Source organism: Populus nigra, chromosome 3 (assembly GCF_951802175.1).
Source record: "Populus nigra chromosome 3, ddPopNigr1.1, whole genome shotgun sequence".
In the NCBI taxonomy this organism is placed as follows: domain Eukaryota; kingdom Viridiplantae; phylum Streptophyta; class Magnoliopsida; order Malpighiales; family Salicaceae; genus Populus; species Populus nigra.
The window spans coordinates 7,919,360-7,933,408 of NC_084854.1; the positions used below are offsets into that span (position 1 = coordinate 7,919,360).

The following is a 14,049-nucleotide window of genomic DNA, read 5'->3' on the forward strand; positions in this document are numbered from 1 at the left end:
AGTGTTGTTGATGATAATTAAAGGCTGAAGTAAAAAAAAAAACAATTAAAATATAAATACAAATAAAGATTTTTTATCTTGTAATACGGGGCGTTCTTTAAAAATCCTTTTATTTAATTATATAAAAATAAAAATGGAGTTTTAACCGTATAAATATAAAAATTTTAAATTTTTTAAAAAATGTAATTGCTAGTATATTTTTTATTAACTATTTTTTCAACAAAAAAAATATAAATTTGATTAGTTTTGTTTTCCATTTATATAATATAAATGGTAAGAAATTAAAATCAATATCTAAAAAAATTATAATAAATTAAAACAATGATAGAAAAGATATCTTTTTAATCAATATCTCTTTTACTTATTAATCTGTTTTTTTTTACCAAAATTTTTTTTATTAGGTTGGGATTGTGGATTTTACTAAATTGGATAAAAATATGTTAGTTTTGATGTTTTAATAATGTAAGGATATATGATTATCATTATTGTATATTGGTTTTTGATTTGTGAACCATTAATTGAAATAATATATTAGTAATAAAAAAATGAAGAGAGTGTTTGTTTTCATGATTATTTTTATTTTTAAAACAGACATAAATCATTTCATTAATTACTAAATGTAATTTACTGTGGGATCTATTACTATTTACTTTGAAAACCCAAAGTTAAAGTAAGTTGAAGTTGCTTTTTTTTTTTAATGTCTTTATTAGAGAATAATATAAATCATATTCTGGGATCTTACCTAACAGCTTAAGTTATTGCATTGAGATGTTTCTTTGACATGATATCAGAGCCTTGATGATCAAGCGGTCACGAGTTCGAATCTCGGCATCCCTATTTATTTGATAAAAATTAAGCATAAGATAAAATAAATCTGTGCAAGTTTCAGGAGGTATGTTAGAGAATAATATAAATCATATTCTGAGACCTCACCTAACAGTTTAAATAATTAAATTCTTAAGTTATTAGATTTTAAATTATTAAATTAAAATGATTCTTTCACAATATCTACTGTTCTTCTGGCTTGTAATTGAGAAATGCCTTCACCCATGGTAACATATTTACTTCGCAGAACTGGAATCCACAGGCTATCAGATTTTTGAAGTAAACCGCATACCAACTTCATGGTAAAAAAAACTATAACTAAAATTCATTCCCTTTAATTTAATTGTAAATTTATACAGTGAAATACACAGTTATATCTTTTAATTATAGTTAATAAAAACATTCAAAACAATCCTTCGTTCCTTTTATGCCAGCAAACTAAATATTGAAATGTCCCTTAAACACAACAGATTATTTGTTTTGCGAGTGTTTTGTGCTACCTTCTAAACCTTCCAACCTATCAACTAGCCTTGACAAGAACATTTTTTGTGGGAGTTCTATATGATCCTCGTCGCTATCAAACTCGTGAATTTCAATGGAAGACAGAACAAGCCCTTGAGATAAACACATTAAATCAGAAAGGGTCTCAAAAAACAGTCAAGTCTTCAAGTTTTTAGCTGTCATCTCTGCCGCGAAAGAGAGATATAAATCAACAGCAAAAGGGTTCTAAACTAAAAACTAGGAATCAAAAATAGTAAATAACTCTCAAGTTCATAAATAAAACCATTACAACAAGACAGCAAAACTGTTCGCACCAGCCATTAATGCGATTAAAACGCGTTGGAGTTAATTTAGCAAAACTAAAAAAAGAACATTGAATCCTTGTCATTGCTTTAATTGTCATCCTAATTCCTCTCTTCTTTTTCCCTTTTCTTTTTGAGTTTTCCATTCCATTCCCTTGAAGAGCTTCATTCTTAACTGGAACTTGCAAGGGAACTAGTTAACGTTTCTCGTGTTCTATGCATAATCTCTAAAAGATTCTAATCAAGTTCCTTTTCTTTTCAAGTTTTATTAACCTTGGCCCGTTGAATTTGTTTGACCCTTATTCTAACGGGATTAGAAGACAATGATCAAGTATCTGCTTTTAGTTTCCTTGGTTATCCATGCAACATTGGCGAATTCGGAATCTGCTTCCAAGAAATGGCTAACACTAAATGGTAGCTGCATTTTTTTTTTTTTGCATATATTTTAGAAACCAACTGGAATCTGTCTGATATAAGACAACACAATTGTGCATCGTGTATGCAGGCCAGCGACCTTCTGTGATAGCCCGCGGAGGGTTCTCGGGGCTTTTCCCTGAATCCAGTGACTTTGCAAATCAAATGGCGCTTGGGACAAGCGTCCATGATGTGGTTGTGCTCTGCAATTTACAACTAACAAAAGATGGGGTTGGGATTTGCCAGGGAGATATCAGGCTTGACAACACAACAAATATAGCAATGTTATTTGAAAAGGGATCAAAAACCTACAAGGTAAATGGGCAGGATCTTACTGGGTGGTTCGCATTAGATTTTACAGCTGATCAGCTCCTTGCCAATGTATCTTGTAAGTCTCAGAAACTAAATCTTTGTTTTATAGAGAGATATTCTTGTGTTCTCGTAATCTTGTTGAAATCCAGATGCCATGTCTTACAAGAAAAGTTAGGAATGGTAAATAGGCATATAAGAAAGAATAAGATTATGCATAAGAAAGAATTCATGGCATGGAAATTAAAGAGTAAACAAGCTTCTGCAAATTACTCTGTGCCTTGAAATGATTAAAATTCCTCTTCGGCGTTGGCTCGTATGCAGTGGTGCAGAATATATTCTCTCGGCCGAGTGCATTCGACGGGATGCTGCCCATGTCTACTGTTGACGATGTCAGAAATTCCAATCCCCCAGCATTTTGGTTGAATGTTCAGGTGTCCATCTCTCTTTCTGTGGATGTTTCTGATAACAACTTTGTTTGAATTCTCATTTCAAGATCTACAGTGTCACCGAGTGCATGCCCAGAAATCTACATGCATCTAATTAATTCCTAGTTAACATTTTAGAATGTGCAGTACTAATTAATGCCTTTGCCTTCTATATGCTCTTGGTTTGCAGCACGATGCGTTCTATACGGAAAACAAACTGAGTGTCACAAATTACATTCAAAAGGCAACGAGACTGCAGGGTGTAAATTACATTTCTTCTCCTGAGATTGGTTTCTTAAAGAGAATGAATGGATTAGTGAACAAGGCTAAGACCAAGCTCATCTTTGTGTTCCTGGACAAAAAGGCAACTGAACCCACAAGCAGTCAAACTTATGGTTCAATATTGGGAAATCTTGCCACGATCAAGAAATTCGCTTCCGGGATTGTTGTCCCAAAAGATTACATATGGCCTGTTAATACGGCTAATTATCTCGCTGCTCCCACTAGTCTAGTAAATGATGCTCATAAACTGGGTCTTGAAGTATATGCTTCTGGCTTCGCGAACGACTTCACTACAAGTTATAATTATAGTTATGATCCATCAGCCGAGTATCTGCAATTCATTGATAATTCTCAGTTTTCTGTTGATGGGTTGATTACAGATTTTCCTCCTACAGCATCAGAAGCTGTTGGTAAGTCTATACAATATTCTCATGCCTTCTCCGCTTTTCATTTTCTCCCAGATAAAAACAACATTAAAAGAAAGGATTTTGCCATCTAAGCATTGGTTTCTTAGGAAGCATCTTAATTTACTGTCAAGATAAACATGCATGGAATACAACCTGACCTAACCCTCCAAATTTTATTTTTCTTATGCAGCATGTTTTGCTCAGTACCCTGATATCAAACCTACAAAAGGTACATGCTATTTTCATATTCTACGCACACTGCACAAGAGCAAAATAGATAGCAGAGCAACTGGTTAATGATGCACAAAAAATGTATATGCAGGACAAGCTTTGATCATAACTCACAATGGAGCAAGTGGAGTTTATGCTGGGAGCACCGATCTTGCTTATCAGCAAGGATTAGAAGATGGAGCTGACATAATAGATTGCTCTGTTCAAATGTCGAAGGATGGAGTGGCTTTCTGCTTGGATTCGGTGGATGTTACCAGAGATACAACTGCTGCAGCTACCTTTATGTCTCTTTCTACCACTATCCCTGAAATTCAACAGTCTTCTGGAATTTTTTCGTTTGACCTTTCATGGAGCGATATTCAAACCTTGCAACGTAAACTTTCCTTCTTCTACCCTCCATAAATTTGCTAACAGTTTTCTGCAAGTAATCTTCTGAAGTCCCTGACAGTAAAATTCTCATATTCCAGCTCAATTGACAAGTCCTTTTGAGAATAAGGGTGGCTTGCCAAGAAACCCTGCAAACAAGAACAAGGGTAAATTTTTAACTCTTGCTGAATTTCTAGAATTGGCTAAAGTAAAGGCAGTTACCGGGATTTTAATCAACATAGAGGTGAGCCTTCCTCTTTCATAAATTTTAACTATGTTCTAGCAGTGTTAGCTTCATATTCAAAATCATCCACAAAACAAATTTCTAACGCACATCACTGGTCTTCAGAATGCCGCTTACCTAGCATCACAGAAGGGTCTTGACATAGTATCTGCTGTTAACACTGCCTTGAGCAATGCCACATTTGACAAGCAATCCACTCAAAAAGTCCTGATCCAATCAGACGACACTTCAGTGTTGTCCAAGTTTCAGAATGTCCCAGCATACAGTAGAGTACTATATCTTAAAGATGAAATCAGTGATGCACCCAAGACACCAGTGGGTGAGATAAAAAAATATGCAGATGCGGTTACTCTGCCAAGATTCTCCATTGTGCCCACCATTGATGGCTTCACTACAGCAACAACCAAAGTCGTAAATGAAATGCATGCTGCGAATATCTCAGTATATGTCACAGTTCTAAGGAATGAATTTGTTACCCTTGCATTTGATTACTTTGCGGATCCTACAATAGAGATTGCAACTTACACTTCTGGGATTGGCGTTGATGGAATCATAACCGAGTACCCAGCAACTGCAAGCAGATATTTAAGTATAGAATCGCCAAAACCATAAATTCTTACGCTATTTCGTACGCCAAAACCATAAATTCTTACGCTATTTCGTACTAATGAACAATAATGCCTAGTCTTCAGTTCACAAGTTTGTACACTAACATATTACATTGATCGCTTGCAGGAAATCCATGTTCTTCTGATTCCATGCCCGAGAGCTCATACAGCATCATTCCAGCTGAAGCTGGTAGTCTGCTGAAGACAGTTCCTGAAGAAACACAGCCCCCAGCAAGTTCCCCAACACCAGCCTTGGATGTTGCAGATATTGTCGACCCACCACTCCCTGCAGTGACCAAACCTGCCTCCCCTCCTCCTGCAACTTCTCCTCGTTCAAGTGCCCTAGCAAACATTGCTAACGTGGGCCTTTCTTTAGTAGCAATCGTGGTGTTTAGTTCGCTGTCTTTGATGTAAAATTAGTTAACATGGCAAGGATTGTGACTGATTTTCAACCTTTTCTTTTTACCTGTCTCCTAGCAACTTGATCAAATCTGTGTACGAGTTTGCATTATAACTCGCAAAACACAAGTTGGATGGCCTACAGGTGCCATGCACGTTTTGACCTTCAATCTCTCAAATCGCAAGGCAGCTAAACAGAAACATTAACTATGCAATGTAAATCATTTCTCATCATCCATGTCCAAGTTTCAAACCTGATCATATATAGAAACGAGATTTAGCAAGTTCATTATCGTTTGGATTTCTTCAAGAGAAAACACTTCCTCTTCTTCTTTTTTTTATTCTCATTTGTTTGATGTAAATGTATAGAATTAATAGGCAAGAAATGATGTTTACTTTATGTTTCATTTTTTTTAAAAAAAAATATTTAAATAAAACATAGAGTTCATGCAAGTTTAAATCTATATGCATGCGGGATAAAAGTTCGAGAAAAAAATAGTTTTAATATAATTATAATAATAAAATTCTACCATGCATACTAAACATATATTAAAACTTATAATCAATATCATTTTAAAGTCTTAGCATGCATATTAATAATAAAAATATCAATATTTAAATTAAAATAAAAAAAAGTACTTATTTATTGAAGCATTTTAAAGCAATTAAACTTTTTGGCTATTGTAAAAAATAAATCATTTGTCCTTAAAATTTTATTGCTTCTCAATTAGTGAAACTATGATGTTTATTATAAGTTACCAAAGATTCCATCAACACCGCTTTAATTTAAAAGTACTTTTAAATAAGATTTTTAAATTAACCAAAATAAAATGACTCAATTATCTCTCAATAAAGTAAATATAAGCTCTAAATTTAAAAGAGAGAAAACAAAGCATAAAAAGGGAAGGAAAACATTAAAATAAAGAGAGGAAGAGAGTGTAAAAATCTGAAGAAAAAAAACGAGTGATGCTCTTCCTTCATCTCTTTTTATAGTGGATTTTGAAAGCTAAAAAATTAAAATAATAATTTTAGTAATAATTAGAATTAATTTTCTTCATTATCAATATTTAATTAGCCACTATAAATCAAGAATTAAACATGAACACGGTAGTCGTAAATTATTTTTGAGTTGAGAAAATTATTCAGATTTGCAAAAAAAAAAAACTTTTGGAAGAGACTATTAATATTTTGTAGATAGGACAAAATAATAGGTTATAAATAATAATTCTTCATGAATCAAGTCCAAGTCCAAGTTTTAGTTGGCAAAAAATAATATTTTATAGTTCAAAATAATATTTTACAATAAATCCAAACTAGGCCCAACCCAAAGCACGAGCGAACACATATGTATGTGAATTTAAGCCTAAAGCTCATTTTATTTAGAATTTTTTTTTTCCAAAAAGTTTAGGTGTGCTTTGAACTCAATTTTAACTTTTTAATTTCTTGTTTTATAAACACCAAGAAAATTTTGTTTTTTTTTAAGTGAGATAGAATTATTTTAGAGTATTTTGTATTTCATCAACCAAGATTATTTTAAAACAATTTATTATTAATTTATAATTTGTTTAAATCATGTTATATGTGCAAATACATGTAGATTATTAAAATTTTAATAAAAAATGAGTGTACTAAATTTCAAATATGCTTATGATTTTTAGCAAATTTTCCAACAAACATTCAAAATTCAATTCAACTGTCCATTTGATTAATGAGCGGCATTACTTAAAGACACAAAACCAGGTACAGGGTCGGAGTCTCTGAGCACAAGAACTTGGAAAGGAATTCTGGCTGCTTCAAAGAAAAACAATGAAAAGGCTAAACGTTGGTTAAAAAAAAATACTTCAATTGATTTAATAAGCTTGTATAATCTTGATAAATATGAATAAAAAATACAATAATAATAACAAAAAAGTATGTAAAGAAGAAAAGGTTAAAACACAATTTAAAATCGAGCATATCTGAATTAGTATATCAAATTTATGATATAGTTGTAATACTGAAATAACATCTTTAAAAATAAATTAAATATACTGATGAAACTTAATTATCTAACAACTCAAAGTTAAAGAGAAAATTTTTAAAAATAACTTAAAAAAATAAAAAAAAAATCTAAGTCAATTTAAGTTAACAGATTAATCTTGTGATCACGAGCACAGAATTAAAATAATCTCATAAATTTTTTTTTATTTTTTTTAATGATGACTTGGGAGCTGCCTGCAGATAATCATCTCAACCTCCATAAAAAGACCTTACAATATAATATGTTTACTTGTTGATATCCCTGGCGTTAATTGAAGTAAATTAATTGATTTCTCATTTCAGCTAGAGATTAATTTGGAAACTTAATTATGTTGAACTTCTATTCATTCTTTCAATTCATCGTGCTAAAAATGGTTAGTTAGTCCTTAACTAATCATATGAAAGTCACCGGCGAGAGCTTTTCCGTTCATTAGATCTTTAATAAAATTCATGCCGACAATCTGACAAAAAAATCTATCAGTACGTAAATCTAAATCTAAAAATTCTGGGGTGCAATATATATGCCCAAGAATAATCTATGTTTTTCCTCCCTTTCTTTATCCTTTTTAACATTGTAATCCATTTGATTATAATAAAGTAAAGTAGACACTCACAGGTTGTGATTAATTAACTTCAAGTTTAACCAGCAAGTAGAGATTAATTTGAGCCGCCTCAGTTCATGAATTTGGTCCACGGTCTCCCCGCTGAGGAGAAGGCCAGACAGCATTCTCTGGAAATGTAACATCAATGCTTGATTCATCCATGTTTTAGTTGCAATACTAAAACTGAGATTGAACAGCTTATCACCAATTTGAACTCGTTCGCCGGTGTTTCCTTCTGTCTTTTCTCGTGGTTTGAATGTTTGGCTCCAAGCCCTAGCAACTAGGGTTCATTGGTATCAGCAAAGCACCAGCAACACAGAGAGGAAAGGAAAGAACTTATTGTTCCATTTTGCAGTGTCATGACGAGAGTGCACAACGTCCCATAACAAGAATTTGTGAATTCTGGCATTTTCTGTTAGGTTGGTTGCCATTGCATGTGCAGCAAATGGTTGGCACCAACCATTGACTATTGGCAGCCACCTTTGTTGAAGAAGAAGAGGAGTTGGCAGCCACCTTTGTTGAAGAAGAGTAGGAGTTGGCAGCCATCAATGTTGACAACAAAGCAAGAAAGTTGCCATGAAATGCCTATAAATAGAGGCATTATGTGAGAGCAAAGTGTGAGAGTTGTGAGAGTTGTAAGAAATGTAGAGAAGAAGAGAGAAAGTGAGGGGCTGCAATGGCAGCAAGGTTGCTGCCATTGCAGCAGCTGCAAATGCAGCAAGAGAGTTGATGAGTTGAGTAGAGTGGATGTAATCCTCCTCCTCTACATGTATTTATTGTATCCTTTCTCTATCTCTAATAAAATGAACCTCTCCCGTGGATGTAGGCGGTTTTGCCGAACCACGTTAAATATTGTGTCAGTGTGCTTAGCCTCCAATGGGCAAATATCAGTACATCACCGGTCGGAATTCCCAACAATTGGTATCAGAGCACATGGTTTAAAGTGGTGTTTGATTTTTGCTCAAAAATGAAAGTTGTCAAAATTGTGTTTTGACCATACCACTGTGTAGAGGAGGCCGAGACGAAGCCACTGGTGAAAACGGCGTCAAAATCGGACGTCGGAAAACGGCAGCACGGGCCGGCGAAGAGACTGCCCAGTCAGCGTGCCACGTCAGCGCCAGTCAACAGACACGTCAGCAGACACTTCAGCGACGGTCAACAGACACATCATCGACCAGTCAGCAGACACGTCAGCAAAGTGGGACCCACCTGCCACATCATCAGTCGCGAGCCGAGCCGAGCCGAGTCGAGTGAGCCGAGCCGAATTGGAGCCGAGCCGAGCTGCGAGCCGAGGGACAGGATTCAGTGTAGCTGATCCTATCGTGCAACCGGATCTGAGATTCAATCTGAGCCGTTGATCAGAGCCAGAATTGTTTTGATCAAATCTTAGCCGTCTGAATCGATTCTTGTTTCAGCACATTAACGTTCCTATCTAATTTCGACTATCGTTACCATGTTAAATTTGATAAGTTTTATTTCCTAAAGGATTGCGATTGAGGATCTTGAGATCAGCGAAGTGGTGGTGGTGAATTATTAAAGAGAGATTGCCCCGAGCATCGAGGTCACAATTACATGTGCTAAACTGCTAAGTGGGGAGAATTTTAATGCCTTGAGGGCAAAATTGGGACACTCTGGACACCCGTTATGTGGACAATTTGAGGTGAGAGAGTGAAATTGACGAAGACCAATCTTGATGAATCTAAGACCTTGTAGTCTCGCAGATGTTGAGAAATCATGTATTAAACCAGTATATTCCAGATCACTTGTAAAGGAAAGCCGCAACAAAGCTAGCAAATGGTTGTATATACGGAAAGACAGTACGATGGATAGATATGGCCTGAGAAGTTCTGTCTAGGAGATTGGGTTTTAAGCGGGACCAGTGTGACCCCTCCAATCTTTCCTGGGAACTTGCTTAGTGGAAGGATTATCCATACGGTACTATTTTCGTATATATAGCAGTTTGTAATGAAACAGTTGAAGACTAGCAGGATGACGGCACAAGGGAACAGTTGGGTTCCGAAGGTTCAAGGATCTGATGGAGTGGTGATTTCTCCAATGAAGTTAGATTCGGTGATTGTGATTTCTCAAGGGAAGAATTGATGAAGACCCTGATAATGAAAGAGAAATACAGCAATGGGATAAAGATTGGCACCCTATTTTGAGTTGGACAAGTGTTGTGACAGGATGAGCTGCTGTCAAACATAAGCAAGGAATAGGGAGAAATCTGGAGAACAGAAATTGCACGAGGGCACGCAGAGATTGTGCACGAGTACCCGTAGGATCCAAGGAGGTACTATTTTTGAGACAACAGGTGCAAGGAGAAGAAGTGTTCCCAGATGAAGCTCAGAGCAGAGACTGTTAAAGTTTGTACAACAGGAAGTCTCTTATGCTCTTGATGAAGACAACAGGCGAAGACCTTTCCAATGCATGCAAGGATGGAAAGAGAGCTGTTGCAGAGGCACCTAATTGAGGGGGTGCAAACGTCTGTGATAAAAGGCGACCGCCTATGACGAAAGGCGAAGACACCAGAGAGAGTTGGTGTAGGTGGAGCTGTCAAGCAGAAAGGCATAGAAGCTCCAAACATAGAAATCGAGGTGGAGGATTGCGAGGAGTATACCGCAAGTTTCTCTTTCTATGTGATTAGTGGCAGCTATCTCTCCCATAGTGCACATGGTGGTAGAGAATTCTGGAGCCACTTTGAAGCATCTCAGCTGAAGGAGGATGCGACCACCTATGAAAGGTGAAGACACCTTAGATGGAAGGTGTGTGAGGGCCGTGATAGAAGCCCCAGTTTAGACCGCCGCATGACGAGGAGCGGAGACACCTAAGGAGAAGGTGTGTGGGCCACGATGTAGGCCCAGTTCAGAACAACCCCAGAGCCAATGTGATGGCTAGATATGAGTGGACAGGTGTATAGCCAATGAAGTGGCTATGATGAGTATGGAGACAAATGCAGGATTGACTTTCATGGATATTGCCCCCATGCTAAAGATCAATGAGCTAGAAGACATTTGCCTTGGACAATAAGTGTGTGACTTGTGGAGCACTAAGACGCGGCTGCTATGAAGAAGCAGAAGGGTATGCGCAGGTTCCGGGAACGAGTTGACTCTTGTCAAGGTGGTGAGCTCGGTAATGGCATTGTAATACTCAGAGTATGAAGACAGATATGGATCAACCTTTAATGGGCTGCCCCCATAGGTGAAGGTGGAGAGCTACCTGGACTCTTACGACTAAGAGCGAGAGACTCACGGAGAAGTAAGGCGTGGTTCCTAGGGTGGAACAGAGGGCAGACGCAACTCCTGGATGAGTAGACTCTTGGAAGAGTGGTGAGCTCGTGATCATATTGAGATACTCAGATAATGACTGTCGCACTTGGAAAAAGAAATTTCCGTTTGAGGGGGTGTTGTAAGCCTTGGTGTAAGGCTTGATGAATCATTCCGGACTGAGCATGGTTGATACGCTCGAAGGGGAATGTTGTGTACCAGAGACAAGCGTTAACACTCTTTAGATGTGAAGTGGCAGACTATCTGGTTGTAGTGATCCTTTTGTGTGAGACAAGGTGTGCTTTGGTAACTCTGATGATTGAAAGGTTTGGCGAGTACTTGTAAACTCGGCCACAGACGCTCTTAGAATGGTAAGCTTGGAAGAGCTGCAAGATGCAAGCCTGTGCTGAAGAAGCAAGAGGACAGTTGCCCCACATGAATGGCAAAGGGGGTGATTGTTAGGTTGGTTGCCATTGCATGTGCAGCAAATGGTTGGCACCAACCATTGACTATTGGCAGCCACCTTTGTTGAAGAAGAAGAGGAGTTGGCAGCCACCTTTGTTGAAGAAGAGTAGGAGTTGGCAGCCATCAATGTTGACAACAAAGCAAGAAAGTTGCCATGAAATGCCTATAAATAGAGGCATTATGTGAGAGCAAAGTGTGAGAGTTGTGAGAGTTGTAAGAAATGTAGAGAAGAAGAGAGAAAGTGAGGGGCTGCAATGGCAGCAAGGTTGCTGCCATTGCAGCAGCTGCAAATGCAGCAAGAGAGTTGATGAGTTGAGTAGAGTGGATGTAATCCTCCTCCTCTACATGTATTTATTGTATCCTTTCTCTATCTCTAATAAAATGAACCTCTCCCGTGGATGTAGGCGGTTTTGCCGAACCACGTTAAATATTGTGTCAGTGTGCTTAGCCTCCAATGGGCAAATATCAGTACATCACCGGTCGGAATTCCCAACATTTTCAAAGTAATTCAACCCAACAATCCATTATCACATTTATCAGATGAAATCTGTCGAAGTTTAAAATTCCAACATCAAATAATCAGTTGCAATCTGTGGTTGAAAGAAATTAACAGCACAAAAGAGAACTTTTAAAAACCTTCAAAATGGCAAACAATATCTCAAGAAAAACACTTGTATAGGATTAAATAACATTCAGATAAAGGTTTAAAAAAATTAGAGGAGGGGAGGGAACTGGAGGCTAAGATTCGCAGTTTGTCAGCGCGGAAAGGAGACACGACCCCATGGCTGCAACAATGATATTTATGCCTACGAAACAATGATGTTTCGTCTTCCTAGTGACTTGAAAAACACCCATTTCATTTCACAGACCTAATAAGGTTACCCTGCCAAAAATTGCATTTCCCTTTCCATCTGAGTTTTCATTTCGAACACCATCACTGCCTCATACATGCATGCATGCATAGAGCGAGAGAGATTGCATTGATTTCTTTGTTTTTCTTTTTGGTTGTCGAGCATACATATCAGATTTTTGTTTCAAATTATTGAGAAGAGTTAAGCATAGATTCTTTTTTCTTTTTTCTTTTTTTTTTAGCTTGAAAGTGTTTAGAAATATATATTTAAACTCGAGAATATTTTTTATTTCAGGTTTTGAGATATTTTTTAGATCATGAATATGTTTATCAAAATATCTATGGTGTTTTCTAGGTGTTTTGTATCAAATTGAGTTGAAAATGAGTTTTTAGAAGAAAAAAAACTTTTAGTCCTGATTTTCCAGCTACTAGCAAATTCAGACGACACATCGCCTAATTTAATTTTTTTTCATAAAAAATTGGATCATCTGCAAAAAAAAATAATATTAAGGGCCCAAACACGGGTCTTTTATAAAATAGGTCACGCAAGCTAGTCTAGCTTATCAGACTCAGCAATGCTTGACCTTTTTTTTCTATAATATTTTTTTCTAAATTTAATTTTTTAATTGATGCTTTTTTATATGTATTTTTTTAAAATTATTTTTTATATATTTAAATTAATATTCATTCTCTTTTTTATTTTATTTATATATCCTCTTGTAAATTACGGTTATTTTTTAGTTATTTTGTATCCATTTAATTTTTGAAAAGAATATTCTAATTCATCTATTTTTTTTTTGTTTTATATAAATAAAAAATATTTATTTTTGGATAATATCTCTAATATGTGTAACCTTACATAATATTTTTTTTATTCAATTAATTTTATGTGTATCTATTTATATTATCATTTGATTAAATAAAAATTTTATTTTTCATTCAATATAATTGAGTCAAATGTAAACAAATATATATAATTCTTGATTTATTTAATTATATCTAAAAATAATTTTTTTTAATTTACACTTATAATTTATTTATATATAAATATGCGTCAAAAAAACATGTATATATAATTTTGTTTTCATAAAAAAACAATATTTGACTCACAACGTAGCAAAAATCAATTAGCTAGTTTTAGCTAAATCTTTAAGAAATATAATCACATCCACAGTCTTTAAAACAGGGAGTGTTAATATTTTTTTTTAATTTCTTATTATTCAAATTATATACAAGATAAATATTCAGTAAATATGGTGATTATGGAAAGGCATTGGTTACTATCAAGGCAAAGTTCATTATGACCTTAACAAAGCAGTCCATAATCATGCATCCAATCACTTTTTCAAGCTGGAAGTCCTTGTCCAAACATCTAACGTCAAATCTCAACATTTTGCTAGAGGTGTGCCGTGAAATATATATGGTACTCAGTGAAGCAGAGGAATACGGCGGGTAGCCCGTTGAGCTTGGACATAGACCGAACGGTCTTGTCCTGATAAGAGGGAGGCAGTTTGGAGCTGCCCTGAAGGGCTAG

General features: G+C 35.7%; 1 protein-coding gene across 1 annotated transcript; it reads left to right on the forward strand.

The window, feature by feature from the left end:
* The first annotated feature begins 1,951 nt into the window (after positions 1 to 1,951).
* LOC133688519 (glycerophosphodiester phosphodiesterase GDPDL6-like) lies at positions 1,952 to 5,331 on the forward strand. The gene is made up of 9 exons (XM_062108015.1): positions 1,952 to 2,042; positions 2,134 to 2,430; positions 2,676 to 2,785; positions 2,970 to 3,471; positions 3,659 to 3,697; positions 3,791 to 4,072; positions 4,167 to 4,309; positions 4,415 to 4,898; positions 5,045 to 5,331. Exons 1-9 carry the CDS (start codon positions 1,952 to 1,954, stop codon positions 5,329 to 5,331), a joined length of 2,235 nt encoding a protein of 744 aa, XP_061963999.1.
* Positions 5,332 to 14,049: the final 8,718 nt, after the last annotated feature.